Here is a 22,724-nt window from a genome sequence, read left to right on the forward strand (position 1 = left end):
GCGGGAGCTCCGTGATGGTGGGACATGGGACAGGGACAGCTGTGCACCCTGGGGTCCCGACCACTGGCCGTGGGGTCGCTACCGTGTTGGGCTGGGAGAGCTCCCCCTGGCCGCTGCAAGCACTCGGGCCGGCTTCTGCGGCCTCGTGCCTGAGGACAGGGGACCAAGGGCCTGACTCCCAACAGGGCTGGCTCGGGCTGCGGTGTCCTGGTGTGGGCCCAGGAGGGGGACCCGAGACCGCCGCAGGTCGCTGCACGCACCAGCCTCTGGTCTCTGAGAAAGAGAGACCGGTACTCTCTCAAGAAGGTCGGGGGGTCCCTGCTGCCTGCGCCACTCTCTCTCCTTGTGTCCCTGCCACCTCCGGCAAGTACGGGGCTCACCCTCCTGCCCCTTCCAGGAAACCACGTCCCTTCCCGACTCTTGACTTCTCAAGGCCCCATTCGCACCAGCCTCCTCTGCGAAACTCAGCCTGGGCCCGCACAGGGCCCTGCGTTCAGCACACAGCCACGCCCCCGAGTGGCTCAACACCCTTCAGCCCCGGCAGAAGAGGCCCAGGGCCCGCGTGGGCCCCGGGCAAGTCTAGGGTTCCCAGGACCTCAACCCGATGGAGAACAAAGCAACAGCAACGGGCTGACCCGGGTGCCCCAGCGAGCACGGGGTGCGGGCAAGGCGGGTGGCCAGAGGGACTCTAGGGTGAGGCCGTCTGACTCCAGCCCCCCGGGGAAGCTGGTCCTGCCTCCGGCCTCGTCGGCACCAGTCCCCCGTGGGTCCTGACAGGGGACCGGCTCAGGAGGGGGGGCCTCTCAGCCACAGGAGTCTGCTCTCGGCCGGGTAGGGGGGCCCTGAAGGAGGGGAGACCAGCGGGAAGGGCAGAGAGCCAGGGAGCACCCCAGGGCAAAAGCCACAAACAGGAGAGACTGGGGATGCGGAGGGAAGTCCTGATGAGCACGTGAGCCCCGGCAAATGCTCTGTGGGGTGTGAGACACGAGGGTCAGGGAGGCGATGGGGAAAGGGTGGGGGTCTGATTAGCGAAAAATACTGTATTTCTCAGCAAGATTGCATCGCCGTGCAGGGGCGGTGTGGGGGGAGGTGCGGGCAGAGGAAGAGGACCCGGGGAGGCCTGCCAAGCCTGTGCTCTCGGCCGCGTGAAGGCCTGGGGGTGTCCTGCCAAGAGAGCCAAGGTGACTGGCCCCCCAGCCACTGAGTGCGACCAAATCCCCAAGGGGCCCCGGGAGGGAGACTGGATCTTGGCCAGCCCAGCATACCCACACCCGACACTCCCAACAGAGAGGCGGGCCGAGCCACCCGGGGCCTGGGCCTCTCCTGGCACAGACCTCCAGGGAGCCCGAACTTCGGAAGGGCCAGCCCTCCCCACTGTCTCTCAGTCCCCAGGGCCAGAAGCAGGAAAAGGCCTGGCTCCCCCTGGGGCTGCTCCTGGCTCCTGGCAGGAGGCACAGACCTGGCCCCGTGCACAGTGCTCAGCCTGTGGTGCTGGGTGTACAGTGCTCGGCCCATGGTGCTTGGCCCTTGGTGCTCAGCCTATAGTGCTCAGCCCACAGTGCTCGGCCCATGGTGCTCGCAGGGCAGTTTGGCAGGTGCGGGATGGGGTGTGCCCTGTGGGCTGTCCGCATCCTTCCAGCTTCTTCTAGAAGTACAGAGATAAGGAATTCTCAGCTCTAGAAACAGCAAGCCGAAGGAGAAGGGAAACCTCACTTCTCAGAGGTGAAACTATGGTGTTTCCCGGGACTCTAGAAGGCAAGAAGAGCAGCTCTGGGGTGGGGGACAGCGGACCCTGGATCCGAGACCCCCTGGAAGAGGAGCAGCCCTGAGGCGGGAAGGGTGGCTTCCAGAATTTGGCCGGATTGACGGCCAGCCCAGGGGAGCCCCTGGGGGCCCATGACTGGGGGAGCCCAGCAGGAATCCCCTCCCCCCAGGGAAGGCTCAGCAGTGCCCCCTGCAGCTCCCACCTCAGCGTCCAGCCCTACGCTCCCTGGATCCCGGAGGCCTGGGGCCTGCAGCGGCCAGGGCGGGAGGCATGGGGGCAGAGAACCAGCCCTGGGCTTCCAGCCCCGAGCCCTGTGCTCCCGCATGCTCCCAGTGTGACCTCAGGGCAAGCAAGTGGTCTCACTGAGCTTTGTCACTAGGACCCCGTCAGCCCCGGGGGACTTGTCCCTGAGCCTAAGGACTGATCCCCTCAGCCCAACTCACAGCCTGAGCTCTGAGCAAGTGTTGTGTGCAACACAATCAGAGGAGGGAAGGGGCTTTGTGCTGGGCGGCCCGGACAGGACAAGGCCCCAAAGGGCACCTCACACGCAGCCTCAGAGGGACGCAGGGCCTGGCGAGGTTCCCAGGGTCTGCCCCGACCTGCACTGGCTCCCAGGGGCAGGGGCAGGAGCAGGTAAGCCCAGGGCACCTACTGACCTCCCCGGGCAGGCACCTGGCTTAAGAGCAGTGAAGAGTGCTGCCCAGACCTCACCAGGCCACGTCCCTGTCACCCAAGCCACAGCCTGGAGCGTGGGCTCCGTCCGGACACGGAAACTCTAGCCCAGGTCATTCTCTAGACAAACAATTATGGAGAGCACCCGCCATGCACGGGGTCACCCAGCCCCACCGCGGCCCAGCCTGGAAGCTGAGGAAACCACAGGCCAGGCACCCTGGCCTCTGACAATGGCCCTTGGATCTCTCAGTGACCTGCACCATCCTTGAGGCCATTTTGAGGCCGAGTCGAAGGACTGCCAGTGGCATGTCTTTTTTTTTTTTTTTTTTAAGATTTTATTTATTTATTTGACAGAGAGATCACAAGCAGGCAGAGAGGCAGGCAGAGAGAGAGGAGGAAGCAGGCTCCCCCCTGAGCAGAGAGCCCGATGCGGGGCTCGATCCCAGTACTCCGAGATCATGACCTGAGCCGAAGGCAGCAGTTTAACCCACTGAGCCACCCAGGCGCCCCGCAGTGGCATGTCTTGAAGCAGACATTGCACAGGTGGTCAGAGGACAACATGCCCCGCCTGCAGAGGAGCAGGTCCCCTTGGTCTGGGTCCTCTACAGAGCAGGCAGCAGGCTTCTGGAGGGGACAGACCAGGGAGGGGTCACCGTGAGGAAGTGATGACAGAGTTGCAGAGCAAGGAGGGGGCTGAGCTGGACAAGAGGGGACAGAGGCTGAGAGGCTGGGCCAGGTCCCATGCAGGGAGCCCGGGAGGGTGGGGGGAACAAGGGGACAATCCCCAGGGCCTCCGGGGCCGTGACTGCTTCAGGAGGGGTCCTTTATGCAATCCCTCCCCTGGGCGTGGGAGAGATTAGACTTACTTCTACAGAACCGTTGTCCCAAGCCGGCCCCAGTAAGGAACTGAGACCTGTGGCAGCCACGCAGGGGAGCTTGGAAGGGGACCCCCCAACCGCTGAGCCCTGAGATGCCCACAGCCCTGGCTGCCACCTTGACTCCGATTCCTGACCCCCAGGGAGTACGAGGCAATCGTGTTGGCTGTGTTAAGCCGCCAAGTTGGGGATGATCTGTTACACAGCAATAGCTCACTAACGCATAGAGAAGCCACAGAACCTGGGCAGGGAGAGGTGCTGCTACATTTACAGGGGAGCCCAGGGCAAAGAAGGAAACTTCAGGAAGGATCAGGAGGGGAGTCGGCAACTCAGGGTACAGATCTGCTTCTGCAGAAAAGCCTGACATCCGGGTCTACGTGGGAAGTTCCCCCAGCCCCATCTTGGCTGGACGGCCACCTCCTGACCCCGGCAATACAGACACACAGGTGCCCCCCAGCTTCCCTTCAAGCCAAGCCCAAGGTCACCTCAGCCCTTGATCCCTGCAGGCACCAGGAGCCACAGAGGCCCCTGCATGGGGTCGCGTCCTGGCCCCCCCCCTTTGCGTCTGACATTCTAAGGACCGTCTGCCCACCGTCTGCCCACCTCCCACTCGAGGACCCTTCAGACTTAATCTTTCCGGATTCCTGCTGGGTATTTAAAATGCCATCAAACCTACAACAGGTTATGAAGGATGGGACAGTCTCATGAACGTCTTCCCAACTTTTCCCAATCTTTTCTGTATTCACACACATTAAGGACTTTTTAAAGAGCTGGCCTAAAGATGCATTACAATTTAATTTAGAATTAATTCTAATGTTAATTTAAAATAAATTAAAAGCTTATTTTTAGGAGGCCCAAAGGGATGCAAAAAGTCTCAAAAAGGGGACTGGCTTCAGGCAAAGTGCCCACGAGTGACCCGCTGGCCGGGGTGGCCGGGGTACACAGCAGGCTGAGTGGGCAAGATGGCTGTCCCGCAGGCTCAGAGGCCAGCTCCTTCCCACTCCCTCCTGTGCACCCTGGCCAGGGACGAAGGGATCTGCTGTCACCCTCCTACAAGGTGCCACTGCTTAGGCCAAAAAGCAGGTGGGAGCCCCAGTTCTGCCCTCACCATAGTCACGTCCAGGCCCGGTCCCGAACCCGCCGCCTGGGGGCCACCAGCGCCCTGGAGAGTGCTGGGGAGGCGGCATCTGGGCTGGTGCCCTGCTGAGTGCATGGGCAAGGGTTATGGGGGGGGCAGGGAAGGCAGGAGCAGGGGGCTGGGCGGGAAGCAGGACTGTGGGAGGAGGATTGTGGGAAGGACCTCAGTGAGATGCTCAGGCTGGTGGAGGGTCCGCAGGGCAGAGGGGGAGTAGGAAGGCCCAGAAACCACGTGAAGCTCGGGGCTCCCTCGGGGGCAGGTGGGCAGTGGAGGGGAAGGGGAGTGGGAGATGTCTCCAGAGGACACACATCTTCCACCCACCGCCCCTGGGGCCACCACACGCCTGGGTCAGGGTGGCCGGCCACCCACCGGGGCCTCCCAGCAGATGCGCCCAGGTTAGGTCAACAGACAGGCTCGGCTCTAGGGCTGCCCATGGAGAGCCCGAGGACAGGGGGATGGAGGGAAGGAAGGAAGGGAGGAAGGAGAAAGGGAGGCCAGCGCTGACCTCAGTTTCCAGGCCGCCTGTACTCCGTGAGGAGCCCGCCCGCCGCGGGTAGGTGACCGTCCCCATGCGCAAGCCGGTGGTTAACCCCCGACTTCCTCCCTGGGGGTCTCCCTAGCTCCTGTCCTCACTGAGCCTCACTCTCATTGGCCCAAACCACAGGGCTGGGTACAGGTGTCAGTCTGGGGTCAGGGTTTGGGGGTATGGAAAAGGGGGAGCAGAGAGGAGGCTGCAGGGCACATCTACAGTGGGGGAGGGTTCGGGGGCTGAGGACAAGGAGGGCGGGCCGGGGACAGGTGCGTAGGGAAGGGAGAGACCCCAGGCCCACTCTCGGCTCAAGGTGGAGTCCTGGCCCCCATATGACTAGCATCTCTTCCCGCTCAGACAGAGAAATTACATTAGAGAAGTGATGGTAAAAGAGAAGCTCACAGAAGCATTCTTCCTCACGGACCCACCCAGGGACCTGCCCCGGGCCGTCGGCCTAAAGTTCCCACGGGCCGGGCGCCTGGGTGGCTCAGTGGGTTAAAAAGCCTCTGTCTTCGGCTCAGGTCATAATCCCAGGGTCCTGGGATCGAGCCCCGCATCAGGCTCTCTGCTCGGCAGGGAGCCTGCTTCCCTTTCTCTCTCTGCCTGCCTCTCTGCCTGCTTGTGATCTCTATCTGTCAAGTAAATAAATAAAATCTTAAAAAAAAAAAAAAAAAGGAAGAAAGAAAGAAAAACCTTAAGTTCCCATGGGCCATCCTGCCTCTGGCCTTGGTCGGCTCCCTGTGATCTCCAGACACGTGCTCAGCACCCCTATCTATGGGGCTCCCAAACTCACAGGCCGCCCTGCCCAGACCCAGCATCTCCACCTCCAGCCCTATGATGTCAAACCCTGTGGCCACAAAGCCCAGACACATCTGATGCGCCCCGTGCGACAGCCGCTGGAAGCAGAAGCCAGCCAGGGGAAGGATGGCAGGACCCCAAAGCTGGGTGCCGCTTTCTACCTCTGTGCTCAAGACCCCAGGCCCTCTAGACAGACACCACAGGAAGCTGGGGGACTGGGACCCATGAAGGGGGTCCCCCAGGAGGTGCCCCATGTGCCTCTCTGACTGTCCCCAGGGAGGCAGCCCCTCCTGCAAGACACAGGCACTGGTCACTTTCTCTCCAGGCCTCTGGGCACATCCTGGGGCCAGGGTGTGTACAAGTGTGTATGTCCAGCCAGCTCTGATGGGCTCCTAAGGGACAGAGCAAGGGCGATCAGCAGTCAGAAGGCCTGGACACGGCCATTCCCGCCATACACACCTCCCAGGCCAGGCGCCAAGGTCCAGAGAGCAAAGTGGCACCGTGTGAAGGTTCGCCTGCCTGGGATGGAGATGCCGTGCAGGGCAAGGAGACAGAACCACAGCCGCCTTCTCCCAGCTCCCGTGTCTCCACTGCGCCCTCCTTTTCCTTTGGTTGGTGGCCCCCACCACACGCAAGTCCACCACCTGGGCAGCCGCCCACAGCCACCAGGAAGGAGAGCGACAGCCCTCCCCAGCATCCCTTATCACTCACCAGTGCCCTAGGGATCAGGTGAAGCCTCTGGTCTCTACCCCCAACCCCCGCCGCCAGGTGTGACACTAACAGGGGGACAGCTTCCTCTGTCCATCTGTTTAGTGCTCGTACCTTTTAAAACGTGGCACACACAGCTTGGGGGCCTCTGCCAATGACAGAAGAATGCTTCTGGAAGGTGAGAAGCTGACCTGGCCCCCGGGAGGTGTGCACACAGGCTGGGGACACGCAGAGGGCACTGCCAGCATGCACGTCTCCATGTCATGCTCAGGTAGGCGGGCAGGGCACCTTGGTTTTTAGTGAAGAGACCAAGGGTCAATGCGGACCCTGGCGCGTCCCCCACCCCCTCCCCTTAACTGCGTTCTCCCAGAGACGGTCCTTATCTTCCCTCTTCTCCAATGTGGGAGTGAAACTGCAGGAGAAAACCCGGACGAGGCTCTCCTTGTATCCACAGACACACGCATGCTCCCCAAGTGCACCCCCACCTGGGGGCCCCCACGGTCCTGGGTGGCCCAGCTCCGGCAGAAAGGAAGGGATGGAGGACACCCCAGACTTAGAACTCTGCAGCCCCATGGGGAAGGGCTCCAACTCGACCAGCACTGGTCCGGGGAGCTGGGCAGAACCCGCTGCTGGCCTGGGGGCACAGGGCACCCAGGAGGTCAGGGCCGGGAGGCCGTGCAGCCCGTGGGACGGGAGATGGGCCAGAGGCCCAGGGAGGCCCCCCTGAGAGGGAGAGGGGGAGTCTGGGCAGAACGTGGCACGTTCAGGGCTGGGGGGGCCCAGGTAGAGCCGCACGGCAGGATCACCGGGAGGCTCTGAGAGTGGGTGAGGCCCGGACCCGGTGGGGCCAGCTGCAGCGCCGAGCCTGTGACAAGGTCTGGGCACGGGCGGCTGTGTCCGCGGCCCCCTGGAGACCTGGCTGCAGGCTAGCTCCTGAAGGGGCCAGAGCCCGTGGGTGGCTGGGCACAGACGGGGAGTGCTAAGAACGGTGGGGACTCCGTACGGGAAGCCCTTCTGGCAAGGGGAGTGGGGGTCTCCGCGGGGCCGCGGTGGGAGAGGCACAGAAGGGCTAAAGCATGGTCCGCGGCTCCCCAGGGCCCAGCCGCGCAGCAAGGGCCCCAAGTGGGCTCCACCCTGCCGGGGGCCCAGGACCTCAAGGACAGAGCAGGTGGCAGGAAGTGGCACCAGCAGGCACTCAGGTCACCGGACAGCTGGCTCTCCCAGGGGCGCCGGAATCGGATTCCTGGAAGGCTGCTTGTGTGTGAGCGTGAAGGCCTGTCCGGCGACGAGAGCACGGGTGAGCGGGAGGCGACCTGCGTCCACGCACGGGGGCACACGTGAGCTCGGCCAGGAGATGCACCAGTGCCCCCGTCGGAGTCTGCGGGGTGGGCCTCCACCTCTGCCCACAGAGGGGATGGGGGCTGTGCCAGGAGGCAGGGGCTGTCGTCGGTGCCCGAGGTGGAGCCCGTCCTGCGGTGGACGGGTGCCAGGCAGGCAGCGCTGGCCCAGCCCCCTCCCACTCCCACCACTGCGTCCCCACCCTGGGCTCCGCTGCTCGGGTCTCCTGTCCAGCTGTCCCTAGCGGGCCTTCTTCTCACCCCTGCCCAGCTGGGCTCCAGTACACCCTCCTCCGCGAAGGACGGGCCACCCCGCTGCCCACTCCCCGAGCCGCCTGTGGCTGTGCCCAGGAGGAAAGCCCCTGGCTTCCCTGAGGAACCCGCAGAGGGACCCAGCCATGACTTGCCCTCCCGGGAAGATGGCCCCGGCAGTATAGTCCTGACGTAATTCACCCTGGGACTCTCGTTCTTGGCGGGATGCCCCAACAGGGCGCTGCTCCCAGGCCGCCCTCAGGGATCCCAGCTAGCTGCTTAGAGGCTTCTATGGGCAGCACAGGGGTCCTCTCCGCCCCTCCCCCATTTCTGGATATTTCCAGTGGAAAACCAAGTTCCTGCCCTAGGGAGGGGGAGGGGCTGCTTCCTCTTTCCTTTCAGTTCCAGGCACACAGTGGGTCTCCCTCCCCCCACCGAGCCTCAAAAGCCTTTGCATCTAAAGACATTGGACTCTTTGTTGGGGGGCCAGGGAGGGGAGAGGAGGAGAGGGGGGAGGGAACCCAACCCACCTGTTTGTTCCCTTCTCCTCCTCTCCCCAGCCCAGGTCAGAGTGAAAAAACCGCTTCCTGGCTGAATCCATCTGGAACCTAATCACCCAGACAGCTGCGGCGGCGGCCCTCGGCCCTGGGATGCCAGCCCCTGGCTCCCAGCACGAGTGCTGGACGCCTCCCCGCCGGGCCCACGCGGCTCCTCCAGCGACCCTCCCCCACCCCCCCCCAGGGTAGCTGGGGCCTCTGGTGGCAGCTGCTCAAGGGCCGCAGGACGCACCCATATCGTATATGACAACAAACAGAGGCAGCCGGCTGTCCCACAGACCTGCGGGATCCAAGCGGTGTATTACCCCGTGAGAACGTCAGAGTCACGGTGGAGCGGCAGCCCCCCCTTCTTGGCGGGGCTGGTGGGACGTGTTCGGGACGCTGTGAGCAGGCTTGGATTTTGTGGCGATCCCCTCACTGCCGCCCAGTCTCTGGGATGATAAAGGAGGCCCCAGAGATTAGTGGGGGCTGGGGCACCCGGGAGCGGCTTCCTGGTGGCCGAGCGGGCTGCGGGCTGGGGGGCCATCAGAACACACGGCCTATCTGCCAAAGGGGGTGCGCCCTGTGCTTCCTGCCACTCTGAAGTCACGCATGGAGAAAGCAATGGGGTGACGCAGGAGGACATCGCAGTGGGGGGACCTGGCAGGGGGCAGGCTGTCTCCAAGGGGCACCTGGGACAGGCCCCCTCTCCAGGGGGCTGCAGGTGGCAGCCAGTTTGAGAACCTTCTTTGGACAGGTGATCATGAGCCGGGCCGTCCTAGAAGCCCAGGGCATCTGTCCTGGGGGGACGGTTTCTGCCAGACGTCGCTCCCAGGCTGCGCGCAAACCCGCCTGGCTTGGGCAAGGACTGAGGACTTGAGACTGGGAGAAGGCGCCACGCCAAAGGCTATGAAGGGTGTTCTCGTGGGACTCCAGGACAGAGACCAGCCTGGGGGCCAGGCAGGGAACCCGGCATCCCTTCCACACCAGTCCTCGAGGAGGAGACCAGGGCCCCTCTGAGAAGGCCACGCCGAAGGGAGGCACGAGGCGTGGGCTGAAATGGGGAGGGGCACTGGTGGGAATCCCCAGGGACTCTGGTCACACCAGTCAAGATAGCGGCCATGCAGGTCCAAGGTTTCGGGGCAGCTGCCCACTGCCGGGGCCCAGAAGCCTCTTCCAGGAGGCAAGCAAGGGGGGATCCAGGGGGGTGGTGACCAAGGACCCTCTCTGCCCTCCTGGAAAGCACTCATTCTCAGTGGCACTGGCTGAACTCTCAGTGCCTGGGAACCACCCCCACCCCAGAGCTGGACCAGGGGCATCCTGGGAAGTGTAGTCTTTTAGGGGTTAGGAGAGCCAGCAGGGATTTCCAGGGGCGGTCCTCTAAGGAACAACGGAGAAAGAGAAGAGACCAAAGGGGATTACTCGGACCCTAATCCCTGGGTGCAAATTTGACATTCCTAAAGTGGCTGAATGTAGACATCTGCTGCCCAAAGTCACCAGCCTCAGGTCCTCCCGCAAGGCTTCTCTAGCAAGACGACCGAACTCTTATTTTGGCGGGGAGACCCGAGACCTCCCTGAAGAGGAAAGACCTCCACCAACGTGTCCCCCCTACTCCTATCCTCCTGTGCCCACTGACCCCAGGCACCAGGAGAGAGAAGCGCCAGCCAGGGGACAGGGGTGCTACCTGCCCGTGCCCGCCGAGGCTGCCGCACACTCTGCGTTATTTATGCTCACAGCCCGCTCTGATGACATATGTAAGTTGACAGCGAACATCCTATCAACTTGCTGGAGTGTATCTTGATTGTTAAAACACACTCTTAAAGGTGTACGATCGTTTATCAAATTAAAACAGCCGCACCTAGCCCATCTCCTTTCTGCCTCCCCTGACCGCCCCCCCCCCAGCCCTCCAACCTCCCTCCTCCTTCCGCCTGGCCTCCGGGGGCCATCGTGCCCTTGCACCCAGGCCGTCCTCCAGAGGAGAGGCCATCCTGTGCTTCCAGGGACCCCAGGCCCGGTGCCCCCTCCCCACCCCGCCCCAGGCCAGGGCAAGCCACTAATAATCGCCAAGAAGTGACAAACGCCAGAAACCCCACCAATTAAATTTAAACTCATGCAAAGCTCAGTGGCCAGTAAATTATTATTTTTATTAGCTTGAACCAAGTTCCCGTAAGAGAGAAAGTCGACTTGCTCCCATGAATGGCTCTTGTATAATTTATTTAACTCTGTGCTCTTTGCCAAAGCCTGGAATATTTTTAGCTCGTTCTGTTGTTGGATTTGGCTTTTTTATGTGTGTTTCTGAGGGGTATTTTTAGCCTCATCCATGTTATTCTAACAGACTCCTATGCGTTCGGTCCTGTCTGTGCGGGCTGCTGAACCCAGGCTCGAGGCAGAGGAGGGAGATTTCTAAGAATAACCGGGCAGCGTTTGGGGTGCGTGTGTTTTCCTGGGGAGATGTGCTATCTGTACGAGGCCGCTCCCTGCCTCGCTGGCTAATTTGTTTTATTACTCACGTGACCTGGATATTCCTATAGGAAGATCCTTATAGGCAATAATCAGACATGGGCAGCGCAAGCCCCACTGAGAAAAAACCCACATTCCAAAAATGGCTTCGGAGGGGCGGGCAGGGCCGCTGTGGCCGGGCTGGTCTACGCGGCCGCCGGATCCCCGGGGCTCTGCAGCGGGGCGGCCCGCTTTGATGTCTGGTTCTGTCACCTCCCAAGCAGGATGGGTAGAGTCTTCAGAAAGTAACTCTTTTCACACCTACTTAATGTTGGTAACTGTTGCAGAAACACCATCGTGTCATTGAGTTAATGAGGTATTTACGAAAATGTATTTTTTTCCTTACAAAAAAATATCACATGATGAGGGAGGGGGAACCTTTGATGGGGTCTTTTCACACTAGGAAATTATCTTTCTTCCTCTAGTGCGTTTTGCTTTCTTTCTTTTCAAGGTTGGCAATCCGAAACGCCTTTAAGCAGGGAAGGAGTCTGCCGACCTCCTGACAGAAGGGACCTGCTGCCGCCCTGTTTATTCCCAACGCCCCCCTCCCCGCGGCCCCTGGCCTCCAGGCCGGGCCGTCTACACCCCGAAAGAGACAAGAGAAGAGGCAGAGAGGAAAACCGAACCCACAGCCAGACTGCGGAAATCGGCACCTCCGCCTGTCTTGGGCAGAGGCCCGGTGGTTCTTGGAGGCTCAGCCCAAGGCGGGGGGTGGACAGAGAAGGATGGAGGACAGGCGCTGACCCGGCCGGAAGAGGGGGTGGGGACCGGCTTCTCCCAGGCCGCGCCGCCTCTTTTTGAAAGGAGCCGGGAGAGGCGCGGTCCCCAACCGCTCCAGGCGGTAGTGCTGATGGAAAATCTTGGGTTGATGCGTTGTTGATTTTCTTTTTTTTTTTTTTTTCCCCTAGACTTCACAGCTTTGCCTCTGGACCATCTGTATTAGAGACAAAATCTAACATTGCACTAAAAATAATGATTCCAAACATTTTAATTGCACCTTTTGGTGACAAGGTTACTGGAACAGCACTTTACCATAAAACCCTACAGGCCGATTGTAAAGCTACCAGCACTTTCATTTTTAGAAAAACAATAGAAGAAACCCTGGAGCCCAACGTCCCATCAGGGTCCTCAAGCTGACATCTTGAAAGCACTGGGTGGGGCAGCACAGGCAGGCGGGGGCGGGGGGGGGGAGGTGGGGGGAGACAGGGAGCCCCTTGACTCAGCCCCGCGGGGCCGTGCCGGGGATAATGAGTCTTGGGAAGCTGGGACTCCATCCTTGGTGGCTGGACCCCACTCCCGGTTAGACCTGGACACATAGGAAGGAGCTTCAGGGCAATTTTCCTTTTGAGGGCAGTCGGAGCAGTGCGGGCAGGGAGGGGCGGCTAGGCTGCGGCCAGCCTGGTCCGGCCTGAGGATCGGAGGCCATCTGCGGAAATGGGAAGAAAGTCCGCCAAACTAGCCATTTGGAAATCCGCACACAAATGGGGAAAAAAACGTTTTTAACTTAATTATACTTTTTTTCTTTCTAAACTAGATCATACATAGATACAGACCAAAGCAAAGTGATCTGGGGTATAATTCCTTTAAAAAAAAGATGTAGCTAAATTTTAAAAACCAATACAATCTTCTGGCTTTCAGCAATTTCAAAAGGCTTTCAGCGGCAGACATTTCTCACTGGACGCCCATTCGGGCCAGCCTTTCCGTCACTAATGGGTCGGACACCTCCAAACACAATAGCACTCTGGTCCCCCAGGGGGTGGAAATGGCCTCCAGGAACAGGGAACACGTGGCCCTTCAGCCCCCCTCGGAGGATGCCCTGGGGACCTCCAGCGCCCTCTGGAGCACCCTGCATATGGGGAGGAGGGCTGGGTCTAGGTCAAGGACACAGACCAGGCCAGGGCCCACCCGGGATCTCCAAACCCAGCATGGCCTCTGCTCCAAGAACCACGTGGTCAAACTTGGAAAGATCAAGACAATGGTCCGGGCCACCCCGACCACATTCCCACCTGACCTGGTGATGCCTGCATCTGGCAGAAACAGCAGAAAAAGGACATGGCGGCTGACCAAGACCTAGGCTAGGCTGCAGGTTTGGGAGTGGGGACCGGGGAGGCAGCCGTGACCTGAATGGATGGGGAATCCCACCTGCTTGGGCCTCCCCAGAGTGGGATAGCCTGGGGGAAGCCTAGGCATCAGGCGCCCTTCCAGACCCTCCGTTTCTGGCGGTGATGCTCCTACCTGCCCTGCTAGCAGGCACAGCGCTGGCATGGGGGGAGGTTGCAGCTCCTCCCTCCCCATCCCCCAACCTGCAGGCTCAGCCTTCCCACCCTCAGCAGGGCTGCAAGCCTGCAGCCGAGAAAAGGGGCTGGCAGAGAGGCTACACCATCCCAGTGGCCAGCATGAGCCCCGCGCCGCAGCCCCCCAATGTAGGCTGCTCTGGGTGAGCACCACCTCCAAACCGGAGGCAGCAGAGTCACTAACTCCAGGGACAGCACAGGTATTTTTAAATCACCAATTTCCCAAGCAAGTACGTTTCCTCTTTCAAGTTATAAATCTAGAGAGGAGAAAAGAAAAGGACAGAAAGAGGAACAGCAAGAAAGAGCTGAAGAAGGGCAGCCTCGCGGAGGCCCCTCACCCGGGGCTGAGTACAGGACGCCTGGGAGCCCAGCCCCTCTGCTCCCGCCTCCATCTAACTTTCTGAACCTCTCCGTGTTGTACATGCTAAAAGCCCATTAGTAATTAAGGAATTTTGCATATTTTTTTCTTTTTAGGAAATTTATGTTTTTCTTTGACTGCCCTCCCTTCTGACATTTTCCCTTCTAGCCCGAGTCTTCCATCCGTTTTAATCCACACACTAATTGTAATCCCATTAAAGCAGATATAATTTTATTAGTATTCACAGTTCATCAAGCTAGCAATAATAACTGTTACTGCCAAATTAACAAACAAACCCAAAAAAGCGGCAAACAGCATTTCCGATGTTTAGAACAAACTGTAAACAAAAGCAAGCCAGCCTTCAAGCCTGACCGGCAGGCCCCCACACCAAGCCCCAAACCTTACTCCTGCAAACTCTGCGGGCTAAGGCCGGTGACCTCCAGGGTCTCCTCGAGGTAGCCGCCCCTGGGCTCCCCGCTGCCTCTCCCCTGACCTTCCTCAACGGTAACATGAGAGCCGCCCCGGAGGGGCGAGGGCCGCTCGGGAGGCCTGGGTCAGCCCTGCCCAGGAGCAACGCTCCGCGGAAGGGGATCCTCCAGGACGGGAACGCAGGCCAGGCCGGTTCACTCCTCTTGGAGCAAATTCGCCGCGCACTCGCCTGCACCGAAACGCCGAGGCGGCCTCGCGCCGCCCCCAGCCAGGCAGGCGCCCCGCGCTGCGCTCCCCCGGGGCGGCGGGCCGCGAGCCTCGGCCGCGTTGCAGCCACGCTCTGTCCGGCTTTAGCAGGATACCGGACGCACTTGTTAAAGCCCAGGCAGCCCCTGCAAACCCATTCTCACCCTGACACTTCAAGGCTTTATATAGAAACAGGATTTGCTCGTCTTACACCAGCAGTCCCTATTAGCGCGCACCCCGCGCGCACACCGCCCTAATCCGCCGGCCGCGGCGCCCCCCGCCCCCAGGCACAACAGCCGTTTTGTTCCCGCAGAAAGTGCCTCGTTGTCCCGGCCCCGGAATGTCTCAAGGATGTGAATGCAGAATGCAGAAACGAGGTTTCCGGGGGAGTTTGGTTTTTCTGCAGGAAGGGGTGGGGGAGGGGGCAGGAGGGGAAGGCTTTATTTTTAGCCCGCTCCGGGGCTGCCCTCCGAGACCCTGGGGACCCCGGCAAGGCCGCTCTAAACCGCGGCGAGGCGGCTCGGGGCCCCGCCACCGCGGCCCCGGCGGGGAAATGAAAGCGAAGCTGCCCCGGGAAGGCTCCATGGAGAGGAGGGGCGCGCGCCCGTTTCCCCCGGACCGTGCCCGCCTCTCGGCTGGGCCTCCTCTCCCGCGCCCGCCCCGGCCGGCACTGACCTGTGTGCGAAGCCATGGGCAGCGGCGACGGGAAGTACTTTCCGGGCTGGAAGTGAGCGGGGGGCTGCGCGGCCGGCCCGGCGGGGGCAAGGCGCGCGGCGGCGGCGCTGCGGTGGCCCAGGCTCCCGCGCTCCGACAGCAGATGCGGCGGCGGCGCGAAGTCGCGGCCATCCATGCCGGGCCCCGGCCCCGGCCCCGGCCCGCCGCCGCCTCCGGGGAGCAGCGCGGCCGGGGCCCCGGGGCGGCTCGGCGCGCGCGGGCGGCGCGCGGGCGGCGCGGAGGAGGCGGCGTCCGGGGTCAGCGGCGGGTTGGCGGGCGGGTCAGCACGCCGGCGGACTGGGCTCCTCGGCGGGCAGCCGCGCGCCGAGCCGGCGGCCGCCGTTCAGGTCCATAGTCTGCGGAGGCAAGCAGAAGAGACTCGGTGACTCTGGGGGCTTGGCTCGTCTGGGGGGGGGGGGGGTCCTCGCCCCGCCCGCCGGCCGGACCCGGGGCAGTCCGCGCGTCTCCCGCCGCTTGCGCGCGCGCCGGGCCACCCGGGCCGCCTGGACCCCGCGCGCAGACGCACCGTCCCGGCCGCACTCGGCCCCGAAGAGCCTGAGGGAACCCGGCTGCAGCGCTCGCCGCTTCCCCTTCGCGTCTCCGCAGGTCCCTGCGGCGAGGCCGCCGCGGCAAAAGGGCTGGCTCCGCTGGGTGATAAAAACCCAAATCTGCGAAGCCATCACGCACACACACACAGACACACACACTCACACGCACACCCCCTCCCCTCCCCCGCTGCCCAGAGGTGTCTCGGAGGAAAAGGCCTGAGGTCCACGCTCGCCTTTTTCCTATCCCCCCTTATTCCGAGGTCCAGCTTTTACTACATTCCGCTTAACCGAATAACCATGCTAATTAAGCGAGTAATTTTATTGATTGTAACTCAAGAGTTGTTTTTTTTTTTTATAACCTTCCTTTCTCCCCTGTTCCCATCCCCCCATGCGTCTTTCGGCCCATTCTTTAGAACCCGCCGCCCCCGACAAGGCCCCCACCCCCAGCACCGAGCCGGGACCCGGGGCAGCTCTCCAGTGTCCCAGGAGTCTGCGTCCGCCGCCGGTGTCACCTGGGCGGCCACGCCGCAGTGCCCGGCCTGCGGTCCCCGAGCCGGGAGCTTCCCGGCTAGGCTGGAACAATTACCCCGCCCCCCCAATCAAATTCGCCCAGGATCTTCCTCTGCGGACTGGGGACTTTTGGGCGGGGGTGGGGTAGGGTGGGGGATGCTTTGAGAGTCAGAAAGTGTTCTCTCTTGGCGCCCCGAATCGGCCACAGAATTCCTCCCTGCAGCGCCTGCCCCGGGTCGCCGAGCCCAGTCGGTCTCCGAGCGGCCGCGCAGCCCGGGCACGCGGGGGTCTGCGGCGGCCGGCTCAGCCCTCCGGCCGCGGGGAGTCGGCCCGGCCCCGCTCAACCTTCGCCCCAGCTCAGGGCCCAGCAGACCCCGGGACTCAGCCCTGGGTTTCCCCCTCCCGGCAAAGCCACTTAAAAACACCCCCGCCTCCCTTCCTTCCACCCCCACGCGGCCAGGGGAGTGCACTGGGAGGCCGAGTGGGGAAACACGGACCCGGCGACAGAAACTGCACGACCAGGCGCGCGCGTGGACCGCTTTCACTTTGCATATTTCCCCTCGTCTTCCTCAATCTGCATTGTTTCGGCGTTCGGTGTCAGCTCCCGCCGAAGGGACAGGGGCAGGCTCGGTACTCTCGCTGGCGAACCCCGCGGAAAGCCCGGCTCCTGCCTTCCTGCCGTCCCGCCGTGGCAGCACAGCCACTAGGATGCTCTCCAGGCCGCGAACACCAGTTTAGACGGCCGTGTCGAGCGCTACGGGCTCTACAACGTCTTATTTGCAGACTATTTTGTGTTTGATTTAATCTATAACCGAAAACATAATGTATTAAGTGAACACATATTTGCTCAGCTGATAAGCTTTTCTCCATATTTATCCGGAGAACTTTCGCATTGTAAATAAATGGGACCTGCACAAAGAGTTCTCTTTGTCTCTCAATTTCATACAAAGGGGTTTGGGGTTCCCTCGCCTCCAGGGATCGCCGGCTCTCTGCCCGGGTCTAACAAACAAACCGGCTCGCCGCCGCGCGGGCCTGCAAAGCGAGCGCCGCGCCTCCAGGGCCAGGGCAGCGCCGGCGAGCGGGCTGCCGGCGCCGGGTCAGGGGAGGGGCGGCCCGGGCCGGGGGTCTCGGGGAGGGACAAAGACAGAGAAGGAGGAGAGGGAGGTCTGGAACCTGCGGCTTCAAAGGCGCCGAGGGCAGGGACTGCGCCCGCGGGGGCGCGAGGCTTGCCGGCGGCCTCCGGGGACTCGTGCGCGCTAAGCTTTTGTTCATGGGTCCTTTCTTCCCGCAGGGGACTGCGACGCGAGCAGCTAGCGATTCTCGGGATGCGGGCTCGGCCGCGCGCAGCGGTCTCAGTCTCGCGCGCCCCGCGGCCGGGTCGCGGGCTCACGGTCCCGCCAGACTCGCTACGCACCCTGAGGGCGCGAGGACGGTCGCCCGCCCCTGCAGCTGCGATTCCTACGGGGCAGGAGGGACTTCCCTTTGTGCTCTTCGCTCCCGAAGAGGCCGCGCGGCGCCTCCACGCCAGCCGGCGGGCGGCCCTGGGCCTGCGGAGCCCCGAAGGAGGACGGCGCTGGGCGGGGACGCGCGGCCGCCGCGGCCCGCACCCGAAGCCGCGGAGCCGCCCCCCGCCGGTGCCGGGGCTGCAGCCCCCTCCCTCAGCGCCGCCGCAGGCCGCGGCCACGGGCCTGGCGGGTCTAGAGCAGGGAACGCAACGAACGCGGCGGGGTCAGGGGCCTCGCTCCGGGCGGAGGAACGGCGACGAGCACGGTTTGGAAAGAACCGAACTTCGGACCGCTGGGACGCTGGGCTCCTCCCCGGGGGAGCGGGCTCGGTCCCCAGAGCTGCCGCCCCCACTCTGCGTGGCTCGCGCGCTCCTGAATCCGGGGTTCCTGGGGTCTGCCTCGCTTCTAGCCGAAGGACCAAAACAACGCGCCGCCGCTTCGGCCGCCCTGGGGCTCGGAGCACCCTCTCTGCGCGTCCCTGCGGCGCAGTCTCGCAGCGCGCGGACGCCGTGGGGCCTGCAGGCTGGGCTAGAGCCAGGGGCGCACCGGGGCGCGGTCGGCTCGGGCGCCTCCGCAGAACCCGCTCCCTGCGAAACGGCCGCGCCCGCCCCCGCGGGAGAGGACGGAGGGCCCGGGCCGCGCGGAAACCCGCGCCCCCAGGGCGCACTCGCCCGCAGACCCCGCCGGGCCGACGGTGGCCCGAGCCCCGCGCGCTGCCCGGGACGCACGCGGCGAAAACGCCCCGCTGCGCTGCCCTCCTGTCCCCCTTCCCCGTCCTCGGCACCCCCGCCTCCCAGGAAAAGAATTTCTGAAATGTTCTGCAATGAATTACGCTCTGGAAAGCGAAATCCGAAGAACTCACATCACCGCTCCCCACCGCGGCCCCTCGAGGGCGGCCGGAAAACCCCTCCGGCCAGCGGCCCGCGCCGCCGCAGCCTCCCCGAGCCCGCACATTCCCAGGGCCGCCGAGCGACCGGGCGGGGCCGAGCCGCTGCGGCTCGCGAGGGGGAGCGAGGTGGGGGGCGAACAACCGGGATCCGTCCGTGGTGCCGCGGGAGCCCGGCTCGCGTTGGCGGCGCCCGGGTCCTCGCCCACGGCCGCCCGGAGCCACCCGCGCAGCTCGCGCTGGACGCAGCCTGGCGGTCCCGGGCCTGTCGCGGTTATTTATTTTTAATGCTGGGTGTCGATCGAGACAACAAGCGCTCAGAGCAAAGCAAGGACGCGTTACGGGGGGGAATTTTAAGCCGATCGATAAGATTTTTCAGAGGAAAAAAAAATCGCTTATATATAGTCCATCTTTTAAAAAAAAAAAGCCTACTCGACATTATAACGGATTTTTTAAAGGGAAGATATATACTTCTTAACATCGCAACCCTGAATTTCTCTTGCTAAAAAGAAAAAAATGTAAATCCCCAAAGCCAAAATAAAAAATAAAATAATAATAAAAATACAAAAACAAAAAATGAAAGCAATTTCAGTTACTTACTGGAGGCTGTTTCCTGGATACAATTGAATGCAATACAATTAAATCAGTAAATGTGACTTTGTTTTGTATTCCTATTGGTATTTTCAATGTGCTGACTGTTGCACTGTAAATGCACCGCTTCCACAACAACGACTCTAGCGAGCCCATCCAGAGCGGCTCTCAAACCTGCAGCCCGGCGCGGCGAGCCACGGGCCCTGCATACTAATAAGCTCGTGCCACTCAGCCCCGAGCAGCCGGCGCGCTGATTGGCTGCGCGGCCCTCCGCGGCCGGGAGCTCGTGCCACTCATTCGGCGTAAACAGGCCTCCCAATAGGCTGGCGCCGGGCCAGAGAGCTGCCAATCAGGGAGCAGCAGGGCTACTACTGAGCCCGATGGCGCCTAATTCAAGCCCGGCGACTGCGCAGCTCCTCTGCGCAGATCGTTGCTGCTGAATGGGAATGTGGTGGCGCAGGGCGGGAGAGGGAGCAAGGCGAGTGGGAGCGCGTGTCCGCGCATAGGGGAAGGCTTTTCCTTTTTCTTTCTTTCTTTCTTCCTTCCTTTTTTTTTTTTTTAATTTAATCCAGCAGGCCTAACGTTTGGCTTCTGGTGCACAGAGGCCGGGAGAAGAAACAGCAACACCCGTGAAGGCAGATGTTTTTTTAATACCTGGGATCTGTCTGGCAGGTGGCTGAACCCCGCGCAAGTAGGCCCGAGCTCCAGACATAGAGGCCTCCTCGGGTTGCCGGCCCTTCCACCACTCCGAGAGGTTCGCCTGCTCCCGCCGAGCTCAGGAATGCCCCCACGCCCAAGGCCTGGGCAGCGCAGGATCCCAGAGTCACCTGCCCTGTTGTCTCCTTTCCCTGCCTTCGGATCAGACCTCAGGGAGAGGGTCCTGCCTCTCTGTCCATCCATCTGCCAACTCTCATTTTTATCACCCTCGGCCATAACTTTGCAACGGAGCACTGATCAAAATGAAAATCGGGGAATTTATGGCCAAGACAAAGATTGCCCTTTTCTTCATCTGCAACTAGATTTTAAAAACATGTTTACCATCATATGCACAATGCGAAAACCCTGCGCGGTATTTTTCAATGCCACTCTTCTGCATATCTGCTAAATTCTCTCCCCCATTAAAAAGAGCCACTGAACGATTATCCTCATCATTATTAGATGCAAAGCACTTTTTAAAATAGTCTCCAAATAAATATTTCTGTTGGAATTTGGTTTCCCAACAAAATGCTATTTGTTCTCCGGGAGCCAAGGTGATGTCTCAGTAGTGATGGGTACATTATTTTTACTCCTCTTTCTTATCGTGAATCTCTGCCTCCCCCTCTGGGGGATTTAAAAAAAAAAACACGATATTTAAACTAGATGCTAACAAACGCATGCACACGAATTAGAAATTCTCCACCGGCTCATTCCGATAGGGACGCGAAGGGGTTAAGCCCGAGGCCTTCTGTTGTCTCCTTCCTTTTCCCGCCCCCCCCTCCGCCCGCTCCCGCGGGACCGCCGCGATTGGCTGGCACGCTGCCAGCAGGCTGTCAATCACCGAGTGTAAACAAGGCGCTGATTGGCTGTTGTCCAGTCCGCACAGGGCCTCCTGAAAAAAGCAATTACTGGCTCCGCGGTTTCAAGGCGCCCAAGGCCGCTTGATGAAAGGAGATAAGCTGGGGACGGTTTCCAGGACCCCCACGGGCCGACCCCTGCAGCCCCGGAGCCGAGGTGCGCCGCAGAGCCCGCGGATCAAAGGAATCCGGAGAGAAAGGGGAAGCAGGCGCGGGGCCTGGGCCGGCCTTGCCCCGCGGGCATCTCTGACCTGGGCTGTGGGGCTCGGGCGGCGGGCGGGGGCTCCGGGACTGGGCGCCCGCTTCGGGCGGCGCGGCCGGCGGAGCCGCTCCGGAGAGCCGGAGGCTGGCAGGTAAGCGCCGGGACGCGACGATCGCGGACAGGGCGCGCGGTCCCGAGGTGAGTCCCGGGCGAGGCCGCGACGCGGCGGGGATAGACCCCCCGCGGCCCGAGCCCCCGGTCAGTCCCCAGGCCGACGCCTGCGGAAACGACCCCGGGCGGCGCGCGGCGACCGCGGAGAGGGGGCGGCCCGCGCAAATCCGTAAAGCGCCCGGCTATCCGATTAGCGCGCGGCTTTTCATTAGGCCGCGGGCGATTGAATTAGGTCCCCGTTGCGGACTCGGGGGGGCCGGGGGGGGCGGCTCGGGCTGGCGCTGCCGTCGGGGCGGGGGGTGGCTGACGCGGGCCACCGGGTTCGGGCCGCGGCTTCCGGAGGATGGAGTCTCCGTGGAGGCCCGGGCGTGTGTTGGGGGGACTGGGTTCCTCCGGGTCCCGCCCCTGTGGCTACGTACGGAGGCCCCCGCTTCCCGCGCACATCCGGGAAAGCCGGCCCGGCTCGGGAGAAATCAGCCTCACCTGTGGGTGGGGGGGGGCAGGGGCGGCCGCGGCCTGCGCCCCAGGACCGCTGGCAGGGCCACGCGGGGCGGGAGCTCGGCCTGGGAGCGGCTTGCCGCGCGTCCCGGAGCGCGCTGGGCTCACACTGCGTCCCGGGCTCCGGTGGCCTGGTGCGCGGTGGCTGCCCGGTCCGTGCGCCTTGGGGTCCCCACCAGCTTCTCGCAGCCCCTCGGCCCAGCTCTCCAGCCTTGGAGTCCCGACCCCCCGCAAAGCGCCTCTCGCTGACCGCATATTGCCTGCTTTGGCTCGGAAAGGGAGTTCCCCATTGCTGACTTTCTCCAATAAGCTTGTTTTCTGGCCCAGGAACCTTTTTTTTTTTTTTTAATCTTTAAATGTATTATTTATTAAAGCTCCATTTGAAATTAAATATATACGTGAGCAAAGTACTTAAAAGAAAAAGGATCCTCCATCCAAGAGAACACCTTGGCGACGGCCGGAACCCCGGAATTTCTCCGAGCTCCCCGAGTGTGCCACTGCGACCCGGGTGCCCATGAGCCCGGAGGGGATCCCCGGCCTCTCAACCGCCTGCTGGGGGAGACTCAGGGGCTTCTAGCCTCCAGGATCCCCCACCGTGTGTGCGGAAGGGTGCCGCCTGGGAAATCGCAAACCCTGCTCCCACCCCCGCGGGCAGAAGATGGTCTGAAGGTCCTGGAGCCTGGCTGATGGGCCCCACCCCCGCCACGCCGGAGACAGGCTCGCCCCGCAGAGAGCCGCTCCGGGGAACGCTAGGGTAGGGGCGCTCCCTGCTGTCCGCGGGTTTCAGATCGCCCTCACTGAGGCTTTGCAGCTCACCGTCACCAGTTTACTCATCCAGGGGGTGAGAGCTGGCTTTCGGAGCCTCTCCAGTGCTGTGCCCTGCCCTTGGTGACTTGCACCGGGATGCAGGGTGCAGGCCTCTGGAGGGCCTGCCTACCTTGGATGTGCCTGGGCCTCACTGCTCCCTGCCCACCCCTGGCCCCCCCCCCCCCCCCTTCTTCCCCCCCCTCCCCTTAAAACAAATCTGGTGGGCTCCCCCCGCCCCAATGCTGTTTCAAAACAGTTGTTACAGCAAATGACTGCAGACTGCCGCTGGATGCAGCAAGGGCT

At 62.2% G+C, this 22,724-nt stretch overlaps 1 protein-coding gene across 2 annotated transcripts in view; it reads right to left on the reverse strand.

The window, feature by feature from the left end:
* The window catches only part of BAHCC1 (BAH domain and coiled-coil containing 1), a 54,248-nt gene extending 38,947 nt beyond the window's left edge, over positions 1-15,301 (reverse strand). For both annotated transcript variants that reach the window (XM_032870404.1, XM_032870403.1), the window contains exon 1: positions 15,112-15,301. In XM_032870404.1, the coding sequence (XP_032726295.1) occupies positions 15,112-15,286 (175 nt within the window). In that variant the 5' untranslated portion in view covers positions 15,287-15,301. The remainder of the gene's footprint in view (positions 1-15,111) is intronic.
* Positions 15,302-22,724: the final 7,423 nt, after the last annotated feature.

Source organism: Lontra canadensis, unplaced genomic scaffold, assembly GCF_010015895.1.
Source record: "Lontra canadensis isolate GAN:19392208 unplaced genomic scaffold, GSC_riverotter_1.0 scaffold41, whole genome shotgun sequence".
Lineage (NCBI taxonomy): Eukaryota > Metazoa > Chordata > Mammalia > Carnivora > Mustelidae > Lontra > Lontra canadensis.